At 39.2% G+C, this 16,758-nt stretch overlaps 1 protein-coding gene across 15 annotated transcripts in view; it reads right to left on the reverse strand.

Annotated features, from left to right (window-relative positions):
* The window catches only part of RC3H1 (ring finger and CCCH-type domains 1), a 63,983-nt gene that overhangs the window by 37,905 nt on the left and 9,320 nt on the right, over window positions 1-16,758 (reverse strand). For 14 of the 15 annotated variants that reach the window (XM_085068732.1, XM_085068738.1, XM_085068737.1 and 11 more), the window contains exon 2: window positions 1,200-1,565. In XM_085068732.1, the coding sequence (XP_084924858.1) occupies window positions 1,200-1,430 (231 nt within the window). In that variant the 5' untranslated portion in view covers window positions 1,431-1,565. Of the gene's footprint in view, window positions 1-1,199; window positions 1,566-7,163; window positions 7,306-16,758 lie in introns of those variants that run through there. The other variant, XM_085068734.1, reaches the window with a different exon arrangement.

The raw sequence follows: 16,758 nt of genomic DNA on the forward strand, positions 1-16,758 counted from the left end.
TCTGCAGAGCAGCATGTCATTTAGCATAGCCAGAAACATCATTTCATTTTGAACTTCTGAAGTAACCTCTATGCCATACCACAAAAGAAAAACAACAAATCACCCATATTACTAAATCAAATAAGAAGTGGCAAAAGCACATCTGGAACTCTAAGTTCCAGTACCTAATAAAAAGCAATCTAAGAGCACTTGTCTTTCCTCCATACCTTTTACAGCTCTTCCACAATTCTTTCCTTTCCCCTGAACTACACATCTCATTTTATTTTCTGCTGCCTTCAATTTCACTAAGCCCAGACACTGAAGCAGTACAAAACTAAACAGTAACCACTGCACCCCATCTACATTTTCATTCCTTACCCGTAAGTTAGACATGACTGTCCCTCCTCTCCCAAGACCAAAATCCTGCCTACCAGCCTAGGAAACTACTAGTGACCGAACATTGATAAGCTTTTGTCAACTTGAAGTCTGTGCTGCAACTGAACTGGGTAATTCTGCTTTCCACACATCCCTGCCCTTTCTTGAGGCTGTTGCCAGTACCAGTGTCACTCATCCCCATCAGATCACCGCTTCAACTGACCTCACCAGCTCCTATTCTAGCAAAAAGGGGAGTGTCAAGCAGGCTTCCCCCCCTCACCTATATGGATTTAGTTACATGTCAGCTCAGGAAGTTATATTTCCATTGCATAGTTTCAAATAAGGCTACATAAAGACTGCTACCAGAGAGATCTGTCCCACATCCTTTACAGTCTTCTCTTGTTTTTGGGACAACAAACCACAGGTCCCATAGGGTGAATACAGTATAGCACATAACCTACCACAGAAAAATGCCTTCCCACAAAATAAGCTCACTGATTCAGCTCATCCTCTTGGCAGAGCATGGGTAGGTAAGAGTCAGGGAAGAAGGAAGGGAACACAACAAACCCATTCTGGTGACAGCCTATGGACTTAGATGTAACAAAAATCACAGTAAAGTGACCAGCAGAATCAAGATTTAAACTATTGTTCCAGGCACCTTTACTACTTTTTGTAGACATCTACAAAAAGGTAGATGCCTTCTCTTGACATCATTAACAGTGTCATTCTTTATTATTCCTGACTTATCCTCCTAAAAGAAGGAAAACACTGAAGCAGATTTAAATTTAAAAAAAAAAAAAAACCAGAACAAAACAAACAAAAAAACCTACAAAAAACATCAATACCTGAGCACCCACGAGTTGCAGCAAGGCTGAGTTCACAGGAAGGAGTTCAATGTCCGTGTTGATAGTGGTCTGGTCAAAGGGACATGCCTTACGATGAAGCTTGTTGAGGCACATCTTGCAGACAGTGTGGCCACAACCCAAGCTGATGGGCTTCCGGATTGTTTCGTCGAAAGTCTGTGTGCAAATCGGGCAGGAGAGAAAATCCGTCCATTGTGGAGCTTGTACAGGCATTGCTTCAGGAGTTAATTGACAAGACAAAAACCTAAAGCACAGATTCCACTGGAATCAAAATTTTGCAAAAAAGTCTGTTTGATTTTAAATATCTTCTGTAAGTACAGACAGTCAGCACATAATGTGAAACATAACCTAGAAGAAAAGAGAAACACGAAGTTAGTATTTTGTACTGGAAGAGGGATGTGAGCTCCTTTCTGCTAAGGAAATACTACTCATCAAGGTGTAGCTGAACTAGGAGTGCAATTCTGACATTACATACAGGATTGAGTCACAACTTGCTTTAATTTCAGCCAGTCTCTGGCAACGTCTCTGGCCAGTGTAAACCATTTCTGCTCTTACACATCGTAAAAACATCAAGACAGATAACTATCACATTGAAGTTATAAGACTAATTAGCTTTTACTTTTAATGTTCTCTTTTTAAAATGAGCCAACTGACATCAACAAAATGAGAATAAAAAAGACAATTCCACTAATCCAATTTTTTACTATTTTTATTGTAAGACTTAAATAATTTTGTTTAGACAAGGCTTCATCCATAGACTCGATCACAAGCAACTTTTCTTCAGAGTCCATAGGGCCCTGGATTGGCATACAATGACTCTGGAAACATGTGAACTGCCCAGGTCTTGGGGGGCAATAGGATAAATGGCTCAGGGTCAGCCAGACACTGTGCAATACAGCTCCCACACATCACTAGGTGATACTAAGTGCTGCCACTACAGCACCTTTGCACAAACTGATCTGCACTGAGCTGCATGGTACCACAGGGACCCATCCAGTCACACCTCAGTTACCCCAGGAATCTGCATGCACTCCTGGGTAGAATTCAGCATTGCTAACTTGCCCTCAGTCTGCCCTCCAAGCACTTCCATACCTCAAAAGGTGGATGAACACTTCTAGAAGTCATTTAGGACTGGATGACTGACAGCTGTTCTGCAACTGTTCCTTCTGTAACCCTGATTTATATAATTCACTCCCTGCTTAGAGATTATATTGAGAGAGAAAGCAAAATATTGAGAGACCACACTGAAACTACAATAGAGGAAATGCTGGGAGGTTTTATTACATGGCACATTCTCATCAAAATACTAGAAGGATCAAATGTTACTAATTGTAAGGGAATGGAAAATAAGACACCCCTTTCGGACAGTAAAAAAGCAGAACTCACATGTGGAGAAATGTAAAAGAGTAGATTAAGTGATACTAAGAAATCATTATCAAAAAAAAATTGGTAATAAAATAATTTCTGATATCTGACTTACTTTCTCTCACCAGTGGATCTAGAAAAAAAGGGCAAGTCACCGATTCACAACCAATTTTCTAAATCAAGTAGCAAAACAACAAGAACCCCACCTCAACCATACAGATGTATTAGTTTCTCTTTCCCATACACGACTGGCTTCAGTTTCAAACCAAGGACTGCACACTTGCTTGCAACTATCTGTTCTGACAGAAAGTTCTTTTATAAGCAAAATAGCAACTTTTTATCAAATCTTAAGCTTAAAAAACAACTTTACAACTCAAATCTAAAGGCAAAGAGAGAAACTTTAAATTAGGACCTGAGCAATTCAGCATCAAGGCATTTTAAATCAGAAAAAAAAATTAATGCTAAAATAGAGACTTTGAAAAGCCTCTGCCACTTTCTTTTTGGAATAAAGGCCTCTTTTTTTCAGAATGTAGTGCAATGTTGTTCGCAGTTAACAACATTTTGCCAAGGCAAACAAAGTGTTACTGGTTAAGCTTTTAACCATGTTTCAAACACCTAACCTTAGCTCTAAAGCTAATGACAGGAACTTGGACTACAATGATCCCTCTAAGTCCCCTCCAACTCAATACTTTATCATTCTAGGGGGTAAAAAGTTATTTCTCTCTTCAAAAGACAACACTCAATGCCACACAGCCTCTGGTTCCCAGCCAATAAGTAATCAATAAGAAATCAATATTACCCAGGCAGGGTGGTACAAAGAAGAGGCACCACATGTGATTAACCCTACCACCAGCATTGCACAACACCAAGATGTCAAGGTTGTTTAGGGCTCCCCCTTCCAAAATACCTCATTAATGGCACTCATTTTTTTTCCATCTTGTCAGCATACAGTCAAATCATTCCCATTACTACTGTATCACCATAACCCAAACGAAATCTAATACTTTTGGTTACCTCACTGAGAGACAATGTCCTAAACCCTTAAAAAAATTCATTTCCAAGCCTTTCCCTTGCTACATGACTTCTTATATACTGAGTAAACTTTGGTATCAAGCATTCCAGCTAGAATCATTCTTTGTAAACCAAATCTGCAACAGAAGTTACCCAGCAACTCCACAAAAAAACTCTTCTGCAAAGAGCAGTACACAGCTTGACAAATCTATTGCATGAAATATCATTTGAGGTTCAAAATTTAAGAGTTGAATAGTAGTTCTTCCTTTCAACCACACTGCTGCTATTAAAGTATCTAGCAACAATTTCCCAGACTCCTCTGTAATATAGAAACAAACTGAACAGTCTATTTAAAACAGATTATTAACCAAGCAATCAGGAGAAGACGTTTTTACGAACTGAGGAGATATAAAACCATGAGCTAACATGAAGCTGTTTCACATCACATCTAGAAAGCAGATGTGAACATGGAGACTCCACTATCCAAAGCTGTGAACTGGAAGAAAGGAATTGAATGCAACCTTAACATTAGTTAACTAATTTAAAAAAAACCAAAAACAGTAAACAGAGCCATGCTGTGTGTACTCTTACCTCTGGCATAACAAAATAGGTCATATTTATTTACAAACTCTACAGTTAAAAGAGAAGTTTGAAGAGTCTGGGCATGGAGGGACTAATTAGTGGCATCCATGATCTTGCATCAAGGCATGTCTCAAAAGACTGGGGAACAAGGGAAGCAAAGCTTATACATAAGCACAGCTCTCAGAGACTCTGCAGTGTCTACAGCTGTGTCCTGGTGCTTAAATGCCAAAGGAAGGCCACAGACAGCACTGACAATAGAACATACAGCTGTGAGAAACCTCAGAAAGACATTTATTTCAGCACAGTCTACCTGCTAGAACAGATGGCTACCTGGTGTGATGCAGCCAACCTTTTCCCTACAGAAGAAAAAAATAGCTGTTGGAACAACAAACCCTATGCTGCTAAAGAATCTCCACAGCAGATCAGCACAAAACTGTGGAATTCTTCCAGTCCCACACAAGACAGAAATGGCATCACAGGGACTGAGGATTCACAAGCCACATGCACACACGCTGGCACCAAACCCAGTACAGCTGCTGGTGCCATAGCTTTCCACATATATGGTCCTGTTTTCCTGCCAGATCTTCTACCTCTAGGCAAGGGAGCAGAGCCAAGCACTGAGATACAATGTAAATCTCTTCCATGCTATGCATGGAAGCTTACAGATGGGGTAGACCTAGACAAGTGACTCCCCATGACCTTGGAAATAGCTGGGAAAAAAACCAGTCTCTAACTCCAAAGAGCTACTTTAAACAGGAGACACCACAAATGGCAATAAAATAATGGAAATAAGACAGTTTCATTATCACTGTCTGCTGTTGGAACCATCATAAATACAGAGAGAGAACACATCCTTATGCATGTCAGGTAGGAAAAGTATATTCACTTTTATGGTACAATGCTTCTTAAAACAATATGTTTCTCTTTAGCATTATACCAGAGGTGAGCAAAACACAACAAATGCAAAAATTTATAGAAGACATCACTATTTAAATAACCCCCCATAATATTATGACATTTTTAACCCACCCTCAGTTCACTAAGTATTTCACACTCAATAGCTTGTAACACTGTAAAATGTATATCCATGTACACTTCTTTGTGCATGACCGAAGAAAATAGGTATGTCAAAATCCAAGAAAGCAAAAAACTAAAAAGACAGATCCACAGTACATAAACCAGAAGACAAAAAGGTGTAATTAAGAAAGAAGATGCCCCAAGCCACATACCTTGAATACTACACTGCGGACTGATTTTGTTATTTCTGAGTTTAAAAATATAAAATACCTGGATGCAAGTCTCATCATCCTGTTTAGCCCTATATAAGCTGTTTTATCCACCTCTAGAACTACCTGGGAAAACTTCTCCTCTCTTCTGGGCCTCCCAGCCTGCCAAAAAAATCTTTGAAATTCCATCCTTCAACCTAGACTGGAAATGTCACGCTGTAATCAGATCAGTGACCCGTCTCCTCTGGGACCCTGCCAGTACTTCAAGGAAAAACTTGATCGTTCCATAAACCACCGAAGAACCACCCAATCCTTACTCTGCCCGACTACAATGCAGAGGGCTGATGTAGCCTCCTGTCCAAGCTATGTTATGTCCACAGCAACCAGAGTCTTCCCCATGTCCTTTGCAGATTAATCTCTTGACAAAAAGATGTTTGTAAAATGCAGAACAGTCTGTACCAACATCCACTGGGCATCAAGTTTTGCACACAATGAGACACAGGAAAACTCTTCTGCTTTCAGTTTGAATTAAGCGCACTCTTGGAGGGAGTCCTTTGGTGCAGGTACCAAACACACCCCAAATTCTCCCACAAACATGTTATTTGGACCCAGCATGCACTGGTATGGACACATCATGTGCTACTTCATCACGACCAAGTTTGCACTGCCCTCTCCCAGCAGCAGACCACAGTAAGTCATGTCACAGTTCAAGCAGATGACTCAGCACACCTAAGGGGCATCCCTGGCTTAGCTACTGGCAATTCAGTAGATATAGGTCTCAAGAGCATTACTCACTCCTGAGTTTTATGTATTCCCACAGCATTTCATTACCCAAACAGCATCATCACCTTCTTAACCAAAATTTCGAATAACAGCAGTTTTTATTATCTGCTTTTGTTTTAGTCCTGAAGCTGTTTCGTTTTTGCTGAGTCTTACTCCGAGCTAAACCAAGCAGTTTCCTGTTGCAGTTAACAGCAAATACAAGTAAAGCCTATTTAGTGCTAAGCTTAACACTACAGCAGTTTCTCACTGCCAAAACAAACTCAGGCTTGCCAACCGAACTGCTCACACAGATACAACTCTTGACTAATCTATTATTTAATCCGTAAAGAAAACACCATTTCACTAGCTCCTTTAAAGACCTTACTCCTTGGTAATAACACTTTCCCAATAAAAAAGTAACTAGGCACAGTTTTCTTTTCTGTGAGACTGGTTCTGTGATACATTTACTACTTCAAAACCTCTCTGACACTTTGAGATTAAAAATAAATCAACAACCTAAATTAAATTAACAGACAACAGTAAAGCAATTCCTAACTCAAAGATTACCAGATACCCACAGTACAATTCTAGCCAGCAGCTGAACCTCTTCCATTCTTGTCTAGTGCCAAACAGATAAATTTTTGACGGTGCTTCACAGAACCTCCTGGTTTTCTACTCCAGTATGCTCATTGTAATAAACAGCATTTCTGAGGACACTAAAGTAGCTTTCTTCTTTTCCCTCAGCAAATACTTTAAAAAGTCCTAAATCTCATGTAAGGAAAAACTGACCTGACAAGCCATGGGAAACCCTGACCAGCTAAAAGTAATGGGTTTTTATACAAACATCCTGTACTGCAAACTTCACGGTTCACAGAAAAGGATAAATCATCCTAGCTGTGTTTTCTATATCCAGTTCCACAGAAAAACGTCTGGAAAAAATTAAAGAGAGGGGAAGTCCATACCTGATCAGAGAAGAGTAGGTAGAAGAAAATAGTCTTACCTCTGCCTAGGAAGCTCCATGAACAACACAACAATAAGCCCGGAAGAGTATTTCTGATAAATTCAGGGCTTTTCTTCCCCTCTTGTTTGCTCTCTGAAATTTCACTGTAAACTCTACACTGGCAGCAAGTGCCCGACTTCCTCATTCCTGCTCGGTGCATGCATGCTGCGGGAACACGCCCAGCACCACCAAACACTGCCCACAACACAGAGCCCCAACAAAGAAATCTCCACCCAACACCAAAACCCGCAAGTCTGTACATATATACATAACGCATGTTCTCACCCTTCTTTCAAAGTGTCAGCTGGCTTCAGTTGCTGTATAATAAAGCTCTTAAAAACAAAAAAAAGGAGAAAAACAAAGATAAAATCACGAACACCATCAAAACTCTGTCCCAAACTAACTGAAGCTCAGTTAAATCAGATTCAAGATCTACTTTCTTTTTTTTTCAGTAATTTTTATTTTGACTGCAAAAACACAAGAAATTTATGTAATTTCATGCAAAAATCTCTTATTTGGTAGAGTCAGTGATGTACCTTAGGAAAATGGGGCCAATTAAGGACAAAATGTTACTCCTTATTTGAAGCTTCCTGCCTTGTAATAACACAAGGAAAACAAGAAAACTAAACAATCAGCATCACAACTCTACCACAATACCTCCCCAACAGAGGCTCTAAAAGCAATTTACAATGATTTAAGCTTCACAACATCCTGTGAGGCAAGAGCTCATGCCTTACTATAGAACAGAAAAATGTTGAAGTTAGTTATATCATGTTTAATAGGAAAAACATGGAATGAAACCTGATATGTAATTTTTGAAATGTGATACATAATTTTCTTGACTCCTATTCTCACCCAACATTTGATGACTAGTCTTGCACCGCTAGGGTCATGAACATTAAAAGACAACACATGCGTAGGTGAAGTTTAAGTGCTCTTGCTTATGCCCCCAAAACATAAAACCTGCACGTGAATAAAATTGTAAATTTTTGGGGAAGATACACATGACCACCTTCATGATTTCTGGTTGATATTATACATCCCTTAAGGCTTATTTAAAAGAAAGGGGAAGTGACCAATTCTTAATAGCAAATGGTTTCATGATCTATCACCTAGAAAACTTTTTCTACCAATAGATGATTAAGTCTAGGGAGTTATAGCAGACAACAGCTCTACAACACGTTCTTTTCATTTCAAATTAAGGGTTCTTGCACTTGTCAATGAAAATAACTGTAACAGTAACACAATGATTAAACCAGTATTAAAAAAATCAAAGGAAAACCAAACAGAATAACAGAAGAAAGGCAGAAGGCACTTCAAAAATCCCCAGCAGTTTTCAGGTCAGGGACTTGGGTTCAACTGGTCAAATCCTCTGGAGCTCTCAATCCTGCTGCCAAGGAGGCAAGCAAATAATTTTTTCCCAGAGCCGATATGTGTTTGAAAGAAGCCATAGCAAAGATAAAGAGTACAAGCTTGTAGAAGTCTTCAGATTCAAGAGTACAGACAGATATTACCTCTCAGCATCAGCTAGGTAAATCACTACTCTTCCTTTCTCATTCCTTTCTAAGATATTCCAGCTGAACTGGTTGCATAGCTGTTCCAGGTGAATTTTTAAAACATAGATATTTATTAATAAACACAGGTAGGCAGAAATGTGGGTGGTCAGCAATTACACAACCAATACCTCATTTTAACTAAAACAAGGCAACAAATCAGCCACACAAACACCTTGTTTAAAATAAAACTCCAAGTAGTAGACTTCAGGAAGAGAAAGCAACTGAAGTGGGTCATGTTCTGGATCACTGAGACCAGTATAATTCTTTTCCATGCAAGAATAATCAACAGTTACCTGACAACTACTACTATAGGCATCTGGTAGATGCAAAGTAAGCTAAGGAAAGGAGAGGGGAAGATCTTGTCACTGCAATGTCTTATCTTTCCTCAGACATGAATCATTGAGAAGACCCAGCACAATTCAGTGAAAGAGAAAGCATTAAAAAAACCAGTCTAACAAAAGAGTATAAAGTGGTGCTTGCCATCCACTCTCCAGAAACAGTTTTTCACCCCATTTAATTCAGCAGCTCCAATTCTGCTTTGATGTCAGTGACACTACAGTTACAATAACAGTATAATTGCAACATGAAACAATGAGATAGAAAAGACTTATAGTCTGGCTGGAGACACTGGTCAAAAACTGCCCAAAAAAGCCCTCAACCCCTTAATACAACCCATAATTACCCCCCTAGCCCCTGCTCCCCAGCAAACTTACATAACAATAATACTCTCTCCAAAAAGAAAAAGTAATCCAGAAATTGTTCTTTTTTTTTTGTTGTGTACTGTGAAAATGTTACTGAAATTTATTTGACAAACTTACAAGGCAAGAACCAAGCAATACTCTGAATTTCCTCCCCACCTCCTTCCCCTTACGTCCACATGTTGGCATTACATTTGTCACTCTCCTATTTGTTTTCAAACTGACTGATACATTTAAAAAAACCAAACCTCCTATGTCAAAAGTTCCAGACGCAATATTGAGGATATGCTGAAATATACTGTATGAGCAGTGTTAAGTGAATATAACATGAATGTGAATATGCACAGCATAGGCAAGAAGAGGCTTCTGTTTCATAGTTATTGAAAGTGTAAAATTCCATTTTACAAAGAACTCTAAAGGTATCCAGAAAACGCTTTCAGTGGCTACTTGAAGACTTAACTCTCAGGATTTCTTTATTGTGTTTTCTTTATTCTCGCTTCTCACTTCTCTGATTTGGAGGTGGCTTTTCTTGTAACTTAGCAGATGTCACCCTCATTTTAAAAATAGATGTCAAATAGTTTCATGTTGATAACATATAATAAGTGCTGTTTACTTAACAGTACTTTCTAATAAAGCTTCAGTTCTTCTATTTAGCTTCAAAGCAATTTATTTTGCAAGACTGCACTTAAACATCAAAAAGATCTTTTTAATAAAAGCAGAAAGTCAAGAGCAGTGAAAACTAACTATATTCTGAATAAAACTACCGATGTAGTTGTTTGCCTGCCTGTTTAATGCATGAGTTAATTTTAAACATATAATCACAAAAAAAGTTATCTTGTTCTATGTTACATAGAAAACCACCTCTAGACTACAATATTATTTCAAAAGGTAATGGAGCACCTAGTTTTTGTGGCACATACATTTACCATAGTGGAAGTTCACTATGACAAAGAACAGTTTTTTCACCCTCTGAGCCTTATTAAAATTCTATCCGTTGCATCATTCTCTCAAGGATTTTGACACAGAATCATTAAACTGTATCAGCTTCAAGAAAACAGCTCCTCTACTTCAGGCACCTTTTCAGTCAAGTACGGATATAATTTCTGCATTATGACGAAACTGTATGGCACCATCTGTTTCAGAGAAAAGATGTACTTTTACAAACAATATGCACAACAAAACAGTGTTGTGCTCACCACAACACTGCATTTTTACCAAACAGTTGAGGCAGGCAGCCTGAGGGGTTGCTAAGAGAAGATAATCTAGGTTTTCCTCATTTCTCTCCCAGATCAGTCATGTCTAGCTGCTAAGAGAATTGTTAAACATTAATTAACAATTGTCTTCGTGGCCAAGAAAGCCAATAGTATTCTGGGATGCATTAGGAAGAGCATTGCCAGCTCTTCCAAGGGTGATCCTACCCTTCTGCTCAGACCTACTGAGGCACATCAGAAATGCTGTGTCCAGGTCTGGGCTCCTCAGGACAGATGTGGAGCTCCTGGAGCATGTCCAGAGGAGGCTGTGGAGATGAGGAAGAGCCTGGAGCATCTCTCTCACAAGGAAAGGCTGAGGGAGTTAAGGTCTGAGGTCTGCTCAGCCTCGAGAGCAGACCACATCCCTGTCTGTCTGGAGGGCTCAGAGCAAGGACCAAGCTCTGCTCCCTGGGGCCCAGCAACGGGACAAGAGGCCAAAGGCAGGAACCAATGTCAAGGAAGTTCCACCTGAACATCAGCAAGAATTTCTTTCCTGTGCAGTGACCAAGCACTGCAACAGAGATCAGAGAGGATGTGGAGTCTCTCTCACTGGGGATATTCCAGACCCACCTGGACACAAACCTGTGCCGTGTGCTCTGGGATGATTCTGCTTGAGCAGGGAGGTGGAACCTCATGACCCACTGTGGTCCCTTCCAACCTGACCTACTATGGTTCTCTGAAAACACCCAAGCTTGTAAACAGAGTAAATCACAGCCACTACCTACAAGCATGACACTTCAGACGAGATTGATCACAGCAGCAACAGAATGTCATCTCTCCAAACACAGCAGATAGAGATGTGCATTGCTTAACATAAGCTAATATGTATTAATAATCTTAGCCTTGTGAGGACCTGAGCATCTAGACTCATATTTGTATTCTACAACCAATGAAGACAGATACTGAAACTTTATTTGGCATTTCCAGTGCATTTTCAAGCATGGCTTAGAGTGGGTCTAAAGTCTAAACTACTTCTCAGAAAGTACTCTCCATGCGATCTCTGCCAAGGACCTAAGCCTATCCAAATTCCTTTCCTTCCCACATTTGCATTTAAGAGGCTCCAACAGATGTTCCAGATCTGTTAAATAGTTAACAAGTCCTGGAAACAAGGGAAAGAATGGGGGAAGCACAGAAGGAACTTCAAGGCAGCTTCTCTTAGCATCAAAACAGACTTGTCAAGTTTTTAGCTATAGTTTCAAAAGCAGCCGTCTTAGGTTACATGGAAGGTGTAACCAAAATTATGTATTCTATCATCATCTCCATGAGCTGCTAAAAACAGGTGGGACAGTGTTCTTTATTCTCAGCATGACTCAGCCCTGACAACACCATCGGGGGGGCCATATCTGTTAATGGGCCATCAAGGTTTCCGGGAATGACTCATAAAATTACATCATCCCATTGTGAGATGCCACGCCCAGAGGGGAGGAACTGAACATTCCTACCTGCATATAAACTGAAACTTTGGAACACTGGACTACTTCTTCCACCAGATCCCCAGAGAAGAGCTCAAGAGTCACCACTGGACCTCCAGAGACAGAGCAGACCTTTCCTCAGGACCACCACTTCAACCAGACCACATCCATCACTCCAAAGAGACTGCAGCCACCATTTAACTGAACCGCTATCACTATTCTGACCAACAGGGTGGCAGGTTGCATTCTGACTCTGTCAGTTTAAGTTGGTGTTTCTGTATTATTGCCTTTAAGTTTTCCTATTAAACTGTAATTCTGATTTGGAGTCTCTTGCAATATATTTGTGTGGGATTAATTCCTCCACTGGTTTGATTTCAAACAAGCACAGCAGCTTATTTGGGCACAACCAGGGCAACACAGATTTTTATATATTTTTTCATTAATGGAAGCCATCTTGAAAGTATTGGCTAAATTTTTAACTAGCTACCTAAACGCTATTCGGCAATTCTAACAATAAGGATGATTACACTAACAGGTTGGAATGATGAGAGTAGGTGAAATAGAATAAGGAACATGAGCAATTTCTGGAATTGTTGCTTTATACTAAATCCACCCGAAAATTATCTATGTTTCAAAAACAGTGCTTCATAGCTAGATTTAAGCAATGTTCAATGTTGCAAGTTATGCAAATACAAAGCCATCCTTTCACCTCATTGCAGTTATAGCACTGAGCGAAGTGCTGTCCAGAGAAGATGAAAGAATGCTCTAGCAGTCCGTAACTTACTTCACCCTACAGCTCCTAGAACCTCGTTGCAAGTAAGGAAGCAATTGTAAATGCTACAATAACTTACAGGGCCCAAACAAAACCAGACATATTTCTTTGCTGAGTCCTGTAGTAGCTTCACTTGCAATAATAGCAGGAATGTTAAGATAAAGAATGTTAAGTTTCACAGATGACTATTCTGCTTGTTTCCATGACACAGGCTGCAATTGTGTTTTAATAACACAGCCTAATCTACACTGCAGCTCTGAAGTCATCCAAGTTCAAGAGGCAGCTTGTTGAAGAAATGGCACCAGGCCTGGAGAATTTCAGCTCTCTTGTTAACAGTTGCATAAATACAAAAAAAAAACCCCAAAAACGAGTCAACACACTATGCAAGTTTTTGTCCACACCTTTAATAGATTTGTTGTAAAAATCCAAACACTATTCTGCACTGACAAACCTGTTCAAGACTTTTAAGCAGCGTTAAACTACCATTCACACAGGGCTTAAAGTCTTTAACTATCAGTAGGAGAGGTCACACAACTGTTGCCAAAAAGCAGGTTAATTCAAGTATGTCTGACTCAGAATGTAATAGAGCCTCACTTGCTTTAAATGATACTTCCAGCCGGTGATTCAATTCGTAGCACTGCTAAAAAAAGCAGTTCCAGAGGCCAGATATAGCCTGGGGCAAGGTACTACTTTTGAGTGAGACTTTTCATGCAACCTTCAATTACATGAAAAATATCCCACCCTTACATATTTTACAGTCTTGGTGTCAGTCTCACCTTCCACATTTATAAAAATAGAATATTTTCTTTACAGCTTGACAACATCATTTAAAAACAGTACCCACATTTTTAGTGAATGGAAACAAAGGCTCATGTCCCAGGGTTTCCATTAAACACCTAGTCTTAAACCAGTAACAAACTTTTCCAGCTTAACCACAAAAACTAAAGCTGTTGATTTACTTTCTTTTTTTTCTTTTTTTTTTAATAGAGCAAACAACATAATATAGTCATGTATAAGAGAAAAAATTCAACCCCCCCAGTCTCACTGGATCCTTTTATAAGTAATGGATAAGAGGTATATTTATTTTTAGCAGGAGCCTGACTTCAACTGGGACAAAGAATATGCTGCATCCTCTTAAAAAGAGGTTTTGAATTATAACCCTAGTTATAGAAGTCTAAAGTTGCTTAACTTGAAAATCATCCAATCAAGAAGGCAAAATGCAATAATACTGGGAGTAATCTATTAAAAATCCAGTGCCAGCTTGGTGAATTTTGATGCTTGTGACTTGTAAAAACAGTTCTCCTCCAAACAGGGAATTTTGTCTCTTAAAAGAAAGTCCTCTTACTTACTGCTTACTTTGCACGAAACTTATTCTAAATGGAGTAGCCCATGAAGAACAAATTTTCCCATTCCCAGCCTTCAAAGATATATTCATCTCTAAAAGCATATTACAAATTTATTATTACAGCATCAGCAACTGGAAAGACATAAAATAAAAAATATATTGAACACAATCTCAGTGACTACTCCCAGAGCTGTGTTACCAAAAAAAGTACATAGATCTCCATAGCATGCTGAACCAGCCTACCTTTTGAAAAGCAAAGGGTAAACTTGTGCTAATGAACCTTCTTTTTCAGTCTTAAAATAGAACTTAGCTGCCCATCGCACCACTACTGCTGCAGACCAAGCCAGCATGAATGACAAGCCAGCCTTGTACAGCCAATACTTGCATGACTTGATAATTTAAATTTCCTCTGACTTGTTCTGTACACAAGTCTACCAGTTTGTACACAAGTTACCAGGTCTGTGGTTAAACAGCAAGTAGCGTGTTTACATGATAAGGTATAGGAAACGAAAACTAGGCATTGAAACTCTTACCACCCATGCAGTCAATCTTCCTTTACACATTCCTGTATTCAGCCACTTGCTGTTTTTGGAATAAAAGAAATGACAGTAAGCTAAAACCTAATGACAAAAAAGTCAAAAAAAGAAAATTCTCAAAATGGGTAAGCCAAAGGTAGGTGTAATAGCACTAGTGAAGCCCTCATAACTACATTGGGAATTATTCAGCAGGCAAAACCCAACAAGAACAAAGTATTTGAATTTATTAGCATACTCAAGTCACTCAATTTCCCTGGGCTTACTGTCAATTTTTGTTCTGTAATGACAACTCACACAGCAGCTTATCACATCAACATCACTGAATATCCCCATGTCTCAAAAGCTACATCAAGTTCTGAAATTACATTAATGAGTTACCAGATGTGCTTGAAGGAAAGGATTGCTGTCACTCACTTCCCCTTCCTGAAGGCTCCCAATTACTGTCACATGAGGTGGTAAATGAACAAGGGCTTTTTTCCCCACGCCCCTCTCCTGGGGAAGGACAAGCCACATTTTTATTTACCAGCTGAATACCTGTGCTACTCATAGGGAGACACTGTACAATGTTGGAGGTGTTTTTCCCCTCAAGATTTTAGCTAAAATATTCCTGTGATTGTTTACAGTTTATACCTAGTGAGTAATCCTGACTCCACACCCCTTTCTTCTCCTGTAGTGCCTAATGCAACAGCCACATCATCACATCCTCAAATACTAATACCAAAGATTGCTGTGGAAGCTTTTCTTCCTGGTATGTCCTGAAATCACCTACATTCATGCCCAAACTTCAGCTTGACAGAGCTCAAGTTATTCTATCCTAAACTGGTCTAGTGAAGCTGAAAACTTATATAAAAATGGCTGTGAGCATACAATTCTCCTCAAAAACACACCCACGACATGCCCACCCAGCCCTTTTGTGCTATTTTGTTAGAAGCATTTGACAGAAGCATTTGACAGAGAAGTTCCATTGAGAAAGCAGTGACCTGAAAAGCTTACTACAGATCTCTGCTTGCTTAAGTCATGTAAATCCTCAGATTTACAGAAAATCAGGTGGAAAATATGACATTCCTATGAACCACAGTGCAAACACTGACACTTAGGTTATTCTGCCTTGACTAATTCACTTCCAGTACTCTCGGTGAAGGAATAAAAAAAAAAAAAAAAATTAAAAAAAATGGGAAAAAAAGGCTGAAAGCTATTTGCTAGTGTTGATATCAGCTTATTAGTACTATTTTTATGTTTTCCTTTTTGCAAATGCTACAGAAATGAGAAAGAACATCATGCATTAAGAACAGATTAAAATTTTGCTAAGTTTCCGCCCACTAAGATTATATTCTGCAAAAATCACAGAGCTCAGAGAGAAGGCAAGTCTTAACTCCAGTAATAATTATAGAAAAGGAGTAAATTTAGTACAAGTATAACTTAAGGAATTTATTTTGATTTGCAGCCAGCTGGGCTGTGCCTTTTTGCTTTCTGGTTAAGGTGTTTAGGAGAGCTTTGTCCACAACCTTTCACTCTATTATTTTAGCAAAAATAAGAAGTATCTTGCACTTCAACAGAACCTTTATGCCTACAGGCAGGTCATCAGTAAAATATTGAGCAGCATCACTTCAAGGGAAAGCTGAAAAGCTCAGTTTCCCAATGCATTCTGGCACAAATTAGAACTAGGTTATTCCACCTACCTCCACTGTTATCAGTAGGTAACCTCTTATAAAAAGACAGATGGCATGATTTAGAAGGTTTCCAAACACAGGCAACCCTTAGTGCACCTTTTCCGCGCACTGAAGTTATTAATGTCCCTGAAGATTCTTAAAACAAATACATCCTTAAAATTAAATAGATGGTTCAGCAGACAAATATAGAGGGAATAATGAAGTAAGACATCTTCAAGCCAAGAAAAGGCTTTGTATAAACTGTAATACAGTGAATAAGGAGCATTAAAAGGCAGCACAGAAGAGGTATCTTCAGCTAGCATGATTTAATACAGCACACAAATACAAGAGACTAACAATGCACACACAGGTTAGCA

The sequence above is a fragment of the Lichenostomus cassidix genome, chromosome 8, assembly GCF_008360975.1.
Source record: "Lichenostomus cassidix isolate B80296 chromosome 8, HeHo_3.0, whole genome shotgun sequence".
Lineage (NCBI taxonomy): Eukaryota > Metazoa > Chordata > Aves > Passeriformes > Meliphagidae > Lichenostomus > Lichenostomus cassidix.